General features: G+C 41.4%; 1 protein-coding gene across 2 annotated transcripts in view; it reads left to right on the forward strand.

Moving 5' to 3' along the window:
• LOC138947701 (GATA zinc finger domain-containing protein 1-like) overlaps positions 1 to 6,808 on the forward strand; it is an 8,583-nt gene extending 1,775 nt beyond the window's left edge. The window contains exons 2-5 of one of the 2 annotated variants that reach the window (XR_011449763.1): positions 894 to 956; positions 1,484 to 1,664; positions 3,027 to 4,268; positions 4,349 to 6,808. Coding sequence is in view for 1 of the 2 variants with exons in the window: in XM_070319232.1 (XP_070175333.1) it covers positions 894 to 956; positions 1,484 to 1,664; positions 3,027 to 3,361 (579 nt within the window). In the remaining variant the exon portion in view is untranslated. Of the gene's footprint in view, positions 1 to 893; positions 957 to 1,483; positions 1,665 to 3,026 lie in introns of both variants that reach the window. The other variant, XM_070319232.1, reaches the window with a different exon arrangement.
• Positions 6,809 to 15,351: the final 8,543 nt, after the last annotated feature.

Below are 15,351 nucleotides of genomic sequence, written 5' to 3' on the forward strand. Positions count from 1 at the left end.
TTGCATTCCTGAACCAGTGGTATTTAGCTTCTGATACATTGAGTCCTTAAGAAAGTTAGCAAGTGAGACAAACTTAATTGAAACATATTTCTCTTTTAATTCAAGCTATGATTCAACAATCATACTTTTCAAACCAAACCCACGTGACCTCGATCAAAACATGTGTTACTTGCCAGTGATCCTTTCCACAATAAATTATGAACTCAGGAACCCTGATTTTCGAAAGAAAAGGGTAGCATATTGTGCGTGCTGCATGGCATACACATCGGAGTTGGTTGTTTGTCCCGATCAACCCGTCGGAGGCGTGAAGCATTCTGTAGATGTTATGAAAAACCAGTCTGCGATACTCAGTCCTACTCCTCCAGACCACTGATATTGATAATCCTGGCAGAGTTGTATTTGAAAATCATCATATTGGACCTTGGAAAGCTTGGATACAAAAAATGTATTTCATGTATGATGAATTGAATACTGTGCTTTGTTTAAAAGGGATTTATGTTACTCAGCATACGTTTTTTTCATTTATATAATCAATATGAATAAACATTAGGCCAAACAAAAATATAGGTGTGGTTACGGTAACATGGCCAAAAAAAAATAGGGTAGGAAGGTAGGCAATCACTTTTTTTTTGTTTTACTTTTTTTTCTAATGTGTACAAATTAAACCTACTTGACAGGGAAATAAGTGTGCGACTCGGGCGCTTTGGCTTTCATTGCGTTTTCTGCACTCGTTTTCGTGTTTTTTGTTGTTGTTTTTTTGACAAATGTAATAAAAAGTTATAGGGTCGGCCCCTAAAAATAGGGTAGGTCGGGTTACCGTAACCACACCTATTTTTTTTTTTTAGGCCTTATTGAACACAATCTAATGGGCATGATTTTTTTGTTTTGTTCAGCAACCAGTGAAAGCGCCGAGGCCTGTAGCAACAGTGGTGACTGGAAGCAGCATCTTTCATGATGTAAGTGTGTTTAACCTGCATTGAATATTGACCCAATTATGTGCTTTGTTTCTTAATTTGGTACTCCAGCAAATGTGTGCTTGTGGCTTTTAATTCTTGTCCCTGTCCTGCGCGCAGCAACACACCTCAGTCTACCAAGGAATGTATTACTGTGTGTAACTGATAGCAATAGGGAAGAGCTATTTTCTCTCCCTTGGATCTCAGCAGACAACAAAGTTCAGCTGCAGTACACATTCAGCGCTATACAGTTGCTTTTAAGAGAGAAAAAAGACTCGTACTTTAGTTTTACAGTTAATACTAAACATCTATTCTAATGATGTACGTATGCACCAGCTAATGAACGCTGAACGAGGCTTTTTAATTTCCTTTTTGTTGCTAACTCTGTTCTGCTTTCTTGAAATTTAACAACACCAATGTAGAAGAACAATGGTGACTGCACATGAGTGATAAATGTAACACTTTATGTAATAAAACACAAATGTAGGAAAAAAAAATTCCATTGTTGTAATTTGAATTGTGTGTTGCAGGGTCAGTATTACCAGGTGGGTGACATGGTGTCGCTGGTGGATCACGACGGAGGAGTGTTCTACGCACAGATCCGAGGCTTCATGTGTGACCAGTACAACGAAAAGAGTGCCATCATCACCTGGCTGCTACCCACTCAGAGCAGTCCCACAGACAAATTTGATGCCTCCACATACATACTGGGTAAGTTTTTATTATGTACATTTAACATCTCAGTGAGTCTTAGACGTTTTCTGGAAATAACTCTCTTGGGATATACAATTTTACTACAAGTGTTACCCCCCGCGGGTTAGGGGGAAGAATTTACCCGATGCTCCCCAGCATGTTGTAAGAGGCGACTAACGGATTCTGTTTCTCCTTTTACCCTTGTTAAGTGTTTCTTGTATAGAATATAGTGAATGTTTGTAAAGATTTTAGTCAAGCAGTATGTAAGAAATGTTAAGTCCTTTGTACTGGAAACTTGCATTCTGCCAGTTAGGTAATATATTGTACTACGTTGCAAGCCCCTGGAGCAATTTTTTGATTAGTGCTTTTGTGAACAAGAAACAATTAACAAGTGGCTCTATCCCATCTCCCCCCCCCCCCCCCCCCCCCTTTCCCCGTCGCGATATAACCTTCGTGGTTGAAAACGACGTTAAACACCAAATAAAGAAAGAAAGAACTACAAGTGTTGTGGAAGAGTTGCGCCCCTTACAGGAAACACGTGGTCGACCAGTTAAAACCTACAATTGCAGCCAATAACTGACTCCGATATGAACTTTATGCAGTGTCCGCTTGATACACGATCCCATTTCTTTAAAAAAGATACACATCGGACCGCGGAGTTTACGATTTGTCCTGGCAATGCCGAATCACTTGCCCCGAGTGATAGCAAACAACATGTTTTGCCTGAGGTCACGTGAGTTTCACTTGAAGTCAAGATCCCGACAGTGTGGGAAACTGACATGCTTAGCGATTGCTGTATGCCATCAAGTGAATCGTGGCTCCGATGTGCCGATTTTTATAAGAAAAGGATCATATCGATTGGACACTGCATAACATACACAATGGAGTCAGTTATTCGCTAAAATCATTGTTTTTAAATGTTAGATCACATGTTTCCTTGTTGGCCGAGCGAGGTAAAGGGCGCAACTCTTCCAAAACGCTAGTTGCGAATCATGTCAGAATTATTTCCGAAAATCGTCTATTGCTTGTATCGAATCTGGATCTGGATCTGGATTCCAACCAGGTGATAGTTGTGGGATACATGACAGGAGCCAATTTTGGCTACTTGTGACGGGTGGTGTGTTGGTGTGCTTTGATGCCAACAGCAAATTGTGCTCATGATTGAAAATTTGAAAAGGCTAAAATTGTGATAATTGTGTAATGTCTGAATTGCACACAAAAAGCTAGAATAACGAAGATCACATTAGTTTTTTGTTGTCATTGTTTTGTGTCGAATACCTGTACCCAGGTTTCACGTTTGGATGCTTCTAAATGTTTTTAAAAAAACCTTGAAGGCTACAACTTTTAAGTGACGCTGACAGCCCCATTTTTCTGTTTCAGGTCCGGAAGAAGACATTCCACGGAAAATGGAGTTCATAGAGTTTGTGTGTCACGCACCTTCAGACTACTTCCACTCCCACAACACCCCTTACCCATTGGTGCAGAAAGATCCAGACCTGTGTTTCATCTGGACGTCGCTTGGCCCCGAGATCCGCACGACTCCGTCTGTGGATGAGATCTTTGGTGTGAAGGATGAGGAAGAGGAGGCTATTTTTATGTCGGATATTCTGTTGCCGCCATCCAAAAATATCAAGGACAAACAGAAGGAAGTGAAAGAAAAAGACAAAAGTAGAGAAAAGGAAGAACAAAAAGTTGTGAAAATGGAGGTTGATTAAAAGGCACAGTAAGCCTCTCGTAAACCATCACAGATACTGTCAGGCTTTTACACACAGTACAAACACCCTTTCATCTAAACACTCACCACTTGAGAAAATCCTAGTTGCCCTCCGTAAAGAGCGAGCAATTTTCAAAGAATTTATTTTTGCATGGTTTATCTTACCCCTGAGCCATCGTGAACCCGTGTGATCCAGTTTCCTTTTTGACTCACATGCGAAGCAAAAGTGAGTCTATGTACTCACCCGAGTCGTCCGTCCGTCCGTCCGGACGTCCGTCCGGAAAACTTTAACGTTGGATATTTCTTGGACACTATTCAGTCTATCAGTACCAAATTTGGCAAGATGGTGTATGATGACAAGGCCCCAAAAAACATACATAGCATCTTGACCTTGCTTCAAGGTCAAGGTCACAGGGGCCATAAATGTTGTCTAAAAAACAGCTATTTTTCCCATTTTCTCTGAAGTTTTTGAGATTGAATACCTCACCTATATATGATATATAGGGCAAAGTAAGCCCCATCTTTTGATACCAGTTTGGTTTACCTTGCTTCAAGGTCAAGGTCACAGGAGCTCTTCAAAGTTGGATTGTATACATATTTTGAAGTGACCTTGACCCTGAACTATGGAAGATAACTGTTTCAAACTTAAAAATTATGTGGGGCACATGTTATGCTTTCATCATGAGACACATTTGGTCACATATGATCAAGGTCAAGGTCACTTTGACCCTTATGAAAGGTGACCAAAATAAGGTAGTGAACCACTAAAAGTGACCATATCTCATGGTAGAAAGAGCCAATAAGCACCATTGTACTTCCTATGTCTTGAATTAACAGCTTTGTGTTGCATGACCTTGGATGACCTTGACCTTGGGTCAAGGTCACATGTATTTTGGTAGGAAAAATGTGTAAAGCAGTTCTTAGTGTATGATGTCATTGCTAGGTTTAGTTATTTGACCTTGACCCTGAAGGTCAAGGTCATGTCAAGGTCAAGCATGTGAGTCGTATGGGCTTTGCCCTTCTTGTTTCACAATGTAGTCGTCAGTTTGTAATTTGAATGTGACTCGCTGTAAGCTTATCTGCAATAGCACGTTATTGTGTACCTCTGAATCTATACGCACCAAACGGCTGTGATTCACACGAACTCTAGCAATGGCTTTTGACTGTTCAGAGGAACTGGCGATAGGCATAAACCGTCGTCTGCTACGAGAACCACGACCTTGCGTGACCCTGCTTCCGGGCTTTTCTTTTTTCAAACTTTCAAAACTTCGAATTGTACTGATCTTGTCTTGATGAAAAAAGAATTCTTTTATGATTTAAGAATGTTTGTGTAACAAGCTGTCAATTTATTATTTAGATTTTAAAAGTTAGGTCTAGCGCCAAAACGCACCATGGTCCGATTTTGTTATCAGAAAATCCGCAAAATTAATTCTTTGAAAATTGCTCGCTCTTTACGTAGGGCACCTAGGATATTCCCGTTCGGTGAATGTTCAAATGGAAGGGAGTTTGTACTGTGTGTAAAAGCCTGACAGTATCTGTGATGGTTTACGGGAGGCGTACTGTGCCTTTAAAAATGCTGTTCAAGAATCTTGTGATGTTTTGTAATACTTTTCTGTGTTGGGATGAATGTGAACGTCAACTGATGCTACAGAGGTACCTGTCACTCTGTCACAAAAGGACATCTTTGGTGTCCCCATACGTTATCGCAGGTACCATTGTACTTAATTGCCTGCTGAGGAAAAAAAAAGGGGTTGAGCAGACAAGAGCGAGGCTTGTCATCATACCATTCTCATGGAAACTGCATAGGAGACGGCGTGATTCTGTGTGGGAGATGAAAGGTTAAAGCAGGCCGATTTCTCACACGGTGCTTACTGCACTTTCATCTATTGTTAAAAGACTGGCACTGAATAAAGTAAAGATGCCATAAGAGACATCACACTTGTCACAGCTTTATGAGAGCAGGTTATTGGTATGGACCAGCAAAAGGGGCGGGGAAATAGCTCAGTCGGGAGCGGCACTGGCTTCAATCCTCACGTTCGGCGAGGGATTTATTTCCTAGAGTCTTCTTCTTCTTCAGCGTACGACATTTCCTAGAGTCAACTTTGTGCAGACTCTCCTCGGTGGCCAAACACCTCCGTATGCATGCATGCGCACGATAAAGTTCCCAAGTTCACCGCGAAAGTCTCAGGGCTTGGAAAAATGAATACATGCACGCAGGAAAAAGAAAGAAAAAATATTGGTCGCGTCGTGTACCGTACGGCAGCTCTCTTTCCCCAGGAAAAAAGCAGCCCGAATTTCCATGAGGGTAACCTCACAGGACTGTATAAAATGTTATCCTTATCCTATCCAAAGCAAAAGACGTCCACCAGGTCGTTGCTGAAATACAGCGTATTTTGTCATGGTACTCATCAGAAGTCCTCAAAACCCTCCCGATTTTTGACTGCTCATGCGATCAACACCTGCATCAGCAGGAATGGCATAACACAATAAATATGCAAGATAGGAAAACAAAACAACCTGTTCTGGATAGATAAGTTAAGTTGTGCCTATGCTGAATGTTTGTCCATTTTTATTTGGTACCTTACATTTTTGTGGTCGATGCTTGGGGGCACCCTTATTTGGACGACTGTGGCGTGACCCTTGTCAAAGAAATCTTTGATCTAATTAAGTGCCTTTAACGGCATAGACAGTTTGAATGAAATGATACGGGAATGAATGTTTTAATGGGTGCAATAAGTTTTTTTTACTAAGTTAATCTAAGCACTCGCATCCACAGATTTTCAGGTAACTGGACACATATTACAAACTTTATTGCTCAGCTTTTGGTTACCCCCCGCGGGTTAGGGGGAAGAATTTACCCGATGCTCCCCAGCATGTCATAAGAGGCGACTAACGGATTCTGTTTCTCCTTTTACCCTTGTTAAGTGTTTCTTGTATAGAATATAGTCAATTTTTGTAAAGATTTTAGTCAAGCAGTATGTAAGAAATGTTAAGTCCTTTGTACTGGAAACTTGCATTCTCCCAGTAAGGTAATATATTGTACTACGTTGCAGCAAGCCCCTGGAGCAAATTTTTGATTAGTGCTTTTGTGAACAAGAAACAATTGACAAGTGGCTCTATCCCCTCTCCCTCCGTCGCGATATAACCTTCGGTGTTGAAAACGACGTTAAACACCAAATAAAGAAAGAAAGAAAGAAAAAGTTTTTGGTTGTAATCAAGATCAAGAGCATAAATACATAGTTCATTTAACACACACAATCAAATCCACACACAGACACACACATTAACATTTTCAATCTGCATTCAGCTTCAAGATAACTTTTGGAAATCTGATCACAATAATGTATAATAAAATAATTTCACCGGCATTTCTAAAGATTCCTGTTGGTTTCTCTTGCTTTGATTATTCAAAACATAGAAATAGACGTTTAAGCCATTTCAACCCATATATGTACAAAAAATTCTTCAGTAATAGAAAACATTCTGCTCATCACAAAATCCTGTTGAGTGCTTATGTCAGTTACACACATATCATCGCACTACATCCCATAGTGCTTGTGTTCCTGATCTAGGTATCTTCTGTACTGGTTGTCTAAATATTTATAAGTATTAAACAATGGTGACTGCACGTGAGAGGGAACAATAAAGAGACCAAAAAGCAATGTACTCACGTTAAAATGATGAACACGGAACGAATAACAGCGATGTTTCGACCTAAGGGTCTTCTTCAGGCACAAAAACACAACAAGAGGCGAAGCCTTCAAGGCTCCCGTAAGAAATCAACAAACAGTAACATAACACAAACTCACTCACTCCGTAACACACACACACAAACACACACACACACACACACGCACACACACACACGCACACACACACAGTTAAAACTAACGCATCATATCAACTCCATGTATAATTTTCAAAAGAAGGCAAACAGATAAAATGACTAGGGTAATAGGTTAGGTACCTGCCATGTGGGCACTTTTTCCACTGCTGTCCTCAGTCCTATACTTTTCATCAAGACTTGTCACCATGCCGAGTAGATCTAAATTCGGAAGTCTTCATGTGGCTGAGGCATATATCTGACATAGCGTCGATCTTGTTGTAGGTTAACCTCCTTTCTGAAACAAATGGCAAAATGCGATTAGTTATGATGACTACAACCTACACAAATATAAACAGTGTTTTGAAACAGAATAGTCAGGTTATACAAGCCACTTTACCTATGCAGCATGGTAACCCTACAATATGCGAAACATGTCGACTGCAGCAGCCTGGTTCTTAAAATAATTCTGACGGTCAACACAGCCAGAAATGCCAACAAAGACAAGAAAGCTGTTGCAAGGTAAGCTTCCCAAACGTTACATAGCGAATCATATGATAGTGCGTAAACAGCAAACAGTAGATCTACAATCAAAGAGAGGATCGAGTCTGGAATGCGATACAGATCTAGCATTCAAAAACTGTCTTTCACGTTCAAGGAAGTTACAGACAAAACCATGACAGTGCATGTTTTGAATCTGAGGAAAAAATCGTGATCATTTTGACTTTGAGAACAGATTCATTCCGTTTCCTTATATCTGCATGTTCAAGTAAATGGTGGACAGTTTTTTTCGGGCAGAGTAAACTTAACTTGAGACTCTACTGCAAGTCTTGAAATTCACATAAATCGAACCACGAGCAAAGACATCCAAACATTACAGGCACTTTAGATCAACTCATTTCACTAGAGGTGACTGCCTAGCACTGTGTTTGACATCCGTGTCTGCTGAAATAAAAAGAAATTAAAACAAAACGGATTAACAGTAGGTGACACGTTATCAGAGTGGGAGACACTAGATCTGTCTCTGAACTTACCGGGATACGGCTGCAAGATCGACACTGACTGCCGCGCTTTCGACAGCTCTTCCTCGCGTGGACATTGGAAACACGCTGTGCAGATCAAATTGTAGGAAATCTCCCTTTGGTATCTTCTTTATTTACTTTTCTGGAGCTTAGAAACCGAACAACATGAAATCGTCTTCCCCGGCGAATCGGCGAGGTGAGAACTGGACCACAATCCTTCGCGCGACCCCTGACCTGATCTTGACACCTGACCTGCCGTCTACATGCCAAACACGGCACAAACCAGTCAACTGTTTGTACCCCTTCAAAACCCCCCACCATCCGTTTTCTTTGGATACACGCTTTAACTACACACATGCCGACACAATGTTGATCATTGCTTCAATAATTTGAAGATGGTGCTTGAAAATTAACCACGTGAAATGAGTATTTCGGTGTTTAGCCAAAAATGTTAAAGTTTCTACCACAGACATACACACATACATACGCACGCACGCACAGACAGACAAAGTTTACCATCGCATAGGCTACACTTACGTGAGCCAAAAATACACACAAACAAGTCGCGTAAGGCGAAAATACAATATTTAGTCAAGTAGCTGTCGAACTCACTGAATGAAAGTGAACGCAATGCCATTTTTCAGCAAGACCGTATACTCGTAGCATCGTCAGTCCACCGCTCATGGCAAAGGCAGTGAAATTGACAAGAAGAGCGGGGTAGTAGTTGCGCTAAGAAGGATAGCACGCTTTTCTGTACCTCTCTTTGTTTTAACTTTCTGAGCGTGTTTTTAATCCAAACATATCATATCTATATATATGTTTTTGGAATCAGGAACCGACAAGGAATAAGATGAAAGTGTTTTTAAATTGATTTCGACAATTTAATTTTGATAATAATTTTTATATATTTAATTTTCAGAGCTTGTTTTTAATCCGAATATAACATATTTATATGTTTTTGGAATCAGCAAATGATGGAGAATAAGATAAACGTAAATTTGGATCGTTTTATAAATTTTTATTTTTTTTTACAATTTTCAGATTTTTAATGACCAAAGTCATTAATTAATTTTTAAGCCACCAAGCTGAAATGCAATACCGAACCCCGGGCTTCGTCGAAGATTACTTGACCCAAATTTCAACCAATTTGGTTGAAAAATGAGGGCGTGACAGTGCCGCCTCAACTTTCACGAAAAGCCGGATATGACGTCATCAAAGACATTTATCAAAGACATTTATCAAAAAAATGAAAAAAACGTATGGGGATTTCATACCCAGGAACTCTCATGTCAAATTTCATAAAGATCGGTCCAGTAGTTTAGTCTGAATCGCTCTACACACACACACAGACAGACACACACACACACACACATACACCACGACCCTCGTCTCGATTCCCCCCTCTACGTTAAAATATTTAGTCAAAACTTGACTAAATATAAAAAGAAGAAGAAAGACGATAGAACAAATGAAGAGAAGAATAACTGACAAAACAACTGCACTGCACAAACCAACAAATGACAAAGACAGAGAAGCAAGGGAAGCTACTCGAGGGGAAGCCAACAATAACACAGGCAAGAAAAAAAGAGTTGAAAAGCGGCAGTTTTGAGGTCTGTAGACCAAACAAAATGGGGGGGGGGGGGGGGGGATGAATGGGAACGAAAGAGAAAACTCACGTACCCGTGCGGACACACACACGCGTGCACACACACACACACACACAAGGTGGAACAGCGGGGGGAAAGTTTAGATGAATGAATTAACGGCGGATGTTAATTCCATCGGGGCAGGTAGTGCCGAGGGATGATATGATGTGGGACTCCCTGAGTTTGCGCTCGAAGGAGTCGCCACGTACTTGCCACAGAGCCATGACTCTGACATGATCAAGTGAGTGATTAACGGCAATGAAATGAAGGGATACTGGCCTATTACGGGAATGACGGATGTTGGCCAGATGCTCGGAGAAACGCACCTCGAGGGTGCGCGCGGTTTCTCCGATATAAATCTGGCGACAAGAGAGGCAGACGATCGCATAGACAACGTTGTGACTTTGACAGTCAAACGTTCTCTTGCCTGTGAATGAGCCACGAGGGCCTTGGAGGCAGGAGTCAGAGTGGAGGAAGGGACAAGATTTGCAATTTCGTTTGGAACAAGGAATAGTCTTTTTAGTGTAAACAAGCATAAATATTTGTACTGGCAAGCGCACAGACACACTTGTCAGCCCTCAATTCAAGTGTTGTCTGCCCAAAATAAAAATGAAATGCAGATGTGAAGGGCAGAATAAAGAAACAAGTCGCGTAAGGCGAAATTACTACATTTAGTCAAGCTGTGGAACTCACAGAATAAAACTGAACGCACTGCATTTTTTCACAATGACCGTAGTCCGCCGCTAGTGCAAAAGGCAGTGAAAGTGACGAGCCTGTTCAGCGCGGTTGCGCTGTGCTGCATAGCACGCTTTACTGTACCTCTCTTCGTTTTAACTTTCTGAGCGTGTTTTTAATCCAAACATATCATATCTATATGTTTTGGGAATCAGGAACCGACAAGGAATAAGATGAAATTGTTTTTAAAACGATTTTGAAAATTTAATTTTAATCATAATTTTTATATTTTTAATTTTCAGAGCTTGTTTTTAATCCGAATATAACATATTTATATGTTTTTGGAATCAGAACATGATGAAGAATAAAATAAAAGTAATTTTGGATTGTTTTATAAAAAATTAATTTTAATTACAATTTTCAGATTTTTAATGACCAAAGTCATTAATTAATTTTAAGCCTCCATGCTAAAATGCAATACCGAAGTCCGGCCTTCGTCGAAGATTGCTTGGCCAAAATTTCAATCAATTCGATTGAAAAATGAAGGTGTGACAGTGCCGCCTCAACTTTTACAAAAAGCCGGATATGACATCATCAAAGGTATTTATCGAAAAAATGACCAAAAAACCGTCTGGGGATTTCATACCCAGAAACTCTCATGTAAAATTTCATAAAGATCGGTCCAGTAGTTTAGTCTGAATCGCTCTACACACACACACGCACAGACACACACACACACATACACCACGACCCTCGTCTCGATTCCCCCTCTATGTTAAAACATTTAGTCAAAACTTGAGTAAATGTAAAAATGAGGATTTCAGAAATTGCATTCATGTAATGCCTAATTTAAAAAAAAAAGTACAGCAGTCCCTCTCATGAACGGACACCCTTGGGCCATAGCAAAACTGTCCGTACATTGCAGGTGTCCGGTCACGGGAGGGGTGACCACACCACCCCCTCCCCCATACACTCACACAGAGACACACAAACAACCGGATTGAGTCTATGCTAATCACTTCTTGTGGCTACTAAACAATAAACTCCTAATACTTCTTTAAACGTTCTGTAAAAATGATTTGTATGAAAAGTGTTGAAAAGAAGAGATAAAATAAATCCTCAAGGCAGTGAACACACTCACCATGCACTGACATACGAAAGCAGCCACACAAACACAGCACAGAGGAGCGTGTGCAGATGCTTTGCAAGAATAAGCTTGAAAACCAGTTTGAATAAATAGCAACAGATAGAGCTGCATGTCATAATCATGTAATTTATATTCATCTTGTCTGGCTTTATTGACTGCATGCCGATCATGTGGCATGGCAGTGACTTTTCACTCTTCAGTCGGTAATACACTGTACATAACACAGCTCCCACTCTCCCTCACTAATGCCTACCCCAAGCCGTGACAACTGATGCTTGGAAATTGTGTGGAAGAGTACACCTCTCTATTTCTCTCCAATGCTCTTCCTGCTGACATGCAGTGACACCGGACACCCCACAGAGTAGTTTAGCCAGCTACCCCTCCACCCCCCCCCCCCCTCCCTCTCTCTCTCACTCCCTCCAGCCATGTACTGTTTGGGGCTGTGGCCAGAGAGGTCAGCTCCAACTGTTCACTCAGAGCAAAACCAGTTGACTGTCGTAACTTTTGACAATTACCAACTGAAGGGTTCACAGATTAGGCAACCGACTCACTGGTCAAGGCTGAGGGGAAACAAGAGTATCTTGTCAATGAAAGAGGTTACACACAGACACACGATGCTGAGAACTGTGGCCGGTTTTTCACTCTCTTTCGCTCAGGACCTTCATCGACTGTGGTTTCTGTTGTTTACGTCCAACAGACAAGAATAAAGAGCACAGTGCAGTTTCATGTTGGCATCTTCGCATGTACTCCACTCCTGACCAAAACTACCTCCCCTCCTGATGGGTACCGGTGCACTCAAGTTACCAGTGACGACACACGCCATTGCGGCTGTGATCTTTGTACCAAGAGCCGGACTGCTCTGTTATCAATTTTGTTGTGGTGAAAATTTGACGATGGTCTGTAAAAATGATTTGTATGAAAAGTGTTGAAAAGAAGAGATAAAATAAATCCTCAAGGCAGTGAACACACTCACCATGCACTGACATACGAAAGCAGCCACACAAACACAGCACAGAGGAGCGTGTGCAGATGCTTTGCAAGAATAAGCTTGAAAACCAGTTTGAATAAATAGCAACAGAAAGAGCTGCATGTCATAATCATGTAATTTATATTCATCTTGTCTGGCTTTATTGACTGCATGCCGATCATGTGGCATGGCAGTGACTTTTCACTCTTCAGTCGGTAATACACTGTACATAACACAGCTCCCACTCTCCCTCACTAATGCCTACCCCAAGCCGTGACAACTGATGCTTGGAAATTGTGTGGAAGAGTACACCTCTCTATTTCTCTCCAATGCTCTTCCTGCTGACATGCAGTGACACCGGACACCCCACAGAGTAGTTTAGCCAGCTACCCCTCCACCCCCCCCCCCCTCCCTCTCTCTCTCACTCCCTCCAGCCATGTACTGTTTGGGGCTGTGGCCAGAGAGGTCAGCTCCAACTGTTCACTCAGAGCAAAACCAGTTGACTGTGTCGTAACTTTTGACAATGCAAGACAACTGAAGGGTTCACAGATTAGGCAACCGACTCACTGGTCAAGGCTGAGGGGAAACAAGAGTATCTTGTCAATGAAAGAGGTTACACACAGACACACGATGCTGAGAACTGTGGCCGGTTTTTCACTCTCTTTCGCTCAGGACCTTCATCGACTGTGGTTTCTGTTGTTTACGTCCAACAGACAAGAATAAAGAGCACAGTGCAGTTTCATGTTGGCATCTTCGCATGTACTCCACTCCTGACCAAAACTACCTCCCCTCCTGATGGGTACAGGTGCACTCAAGTTACCAGTGACTGTCGTCACGCCATTGCGGCTGTGATCTTTGTACCAAGAGCCGGACTGCTCTGTTATCGATTTTGTTGTGGTGAAAATTTGACGATGGTCTGTCCGTACATTGGAGGTATGACCTGCTGTTGGGACCGAAAATGAGTGTCCGCGTCCACGTTTTGCAGGTGTCCGTTTAAGGGGGGGCAAATATAGAAGGAAAACACTCCGTGCCGAGCAAATGTGTCCGTACATGTCAGGTGTCCGCTCACGCCGGGGGCCGTACATTGCAGGGACTGCTGTACAATATTTTTGTTTCCTTCTTCATAATTTGTAGTCTTTGCATGCCACACATATGACTGGGAACACACTCATCAGTATTAATTATTTACATCTCTCATTCCAGAGTCAAAGGCATTCAATTGAATAATCATGTACATGTACAACAGCACAGCAATTACAAACATCAACAATCAGGATATGCAACTTCCCTGTGGAAAGTCGAGTTTACACGAAAGCCTGGCTTCAAGAAGAATCAATCCATTGAATCTTGCGTATGTTCTGCCTGAAATTAATTCATCCCCCCAAATAATATTCAAAGCATGATGGTCTGTAATACAAATCCTACATTTCAAAAATTAACCTTATTTACAGCACATATACATCCCACAAAGCATTTGTTTTAGGCATGAGAAAAGTTATGTATGTACATGTGAATAAAATCTGATACACTATGTTTACTAATCAACAACTCCCACTCAAACACCTGGCATACATTTCAGAGAATACAGGTGTTACAAACAAGTGTGTTATCCCATAAAACATCGCCCGCGTGACACAACATGCCTTAAATGCAACAAAATCAATGCAAGTTGGAAGGCCACTCACACTTTGCAGATTTTATACTCAAGACATACAAAAATATCTTGAAGACATGAAGAAGAAAGACCAAGGTATACAAGGAATCAAGCAACATCCAAATCTTCTTCCTTCAAGGCACAGCCCTTCACGTGTAAACAATTGAGGTCTGCATCTCTGATCTATCCAGGTGTTTACAAGACCATCCCTCCACTTGGACATACACACAAAATCAACTCGAGTCCAACCTGTTTATAAAGACCACACAACTGACGGACCAAAAGTATTTGACAAATTTGTAAGTTATAGACAGGTGGTCGCTATGGAAAGGTGCATTATATAGGGGGAAAAACATCAGGATCCTTTTGGGTGGTTGTAATGGGCAGGTGCTTGTTAGCAAGAGGTGGTGGTTGTAATGGGCAGGTGGTTGTTAGCAAGAGGTGGTGGTTGTAATGGGCAGGTGGTTGTTAGCAAGAGGTGGTGGTTGTAATGGGCAGGTGGTTGTTAGCAAGGGCAGGTTCCACTGTACCTGGCTACTTCCAGGGAAGAATGGAAAATGAATTTATCAAAAATTACCACCCTACCAGGCATTTGATTTTTTGAATGTGTTCAAAAGGTGGGCTAATTTGATCAGAAGTAAAACCATGGACAGATCTGAGACAAGAAATGTTTACTTGAGAAAGACCATGCCTTTAACAGTGCATGCAATGTGACCACTTAACTTTACCATTCTATTTCATGGCTAAAACAACACATGAGATTGCAAGAGATACTAGCATAAAAATGCTTCAACAGATCTGGTAACAGCAAAAATTATCTAAACACAACAGCTAACACAGTCAAGGTAGCAGTCTATTAACACTTTCTACCCCACCTATGTTGACCAAGGTGTTTTTTTTTTATCCGAGACCAGCTGTGCTGCACCAGGTCACTCAGAATTGTAGTAACTGTGTAGTAACTGTGTATCAACACGCTGGAATGCAGGCGTTAGCTTCAGTTGCTTCCTGTAACGTCCATCAGTTGCTTCCTGTAACGTGCATCAGGCGTTAGATGGAC

This window comes from Littorina saxatilis, linkage group LG14, assembly GCF_037325665.1.
Source record: "Littorina saxatilis isolate snail1 linkage group LG14, US_GU_Lsax_2.0, whole genome shotgun sequence".
Classification (NCBI taxonomy): domain Eukaryota; kingdom Metazoa; phylum Mollusca; class Gastropoda; order Littorinimorpha; family Littorinidae; genus Littorina; species Littorina saxatilis.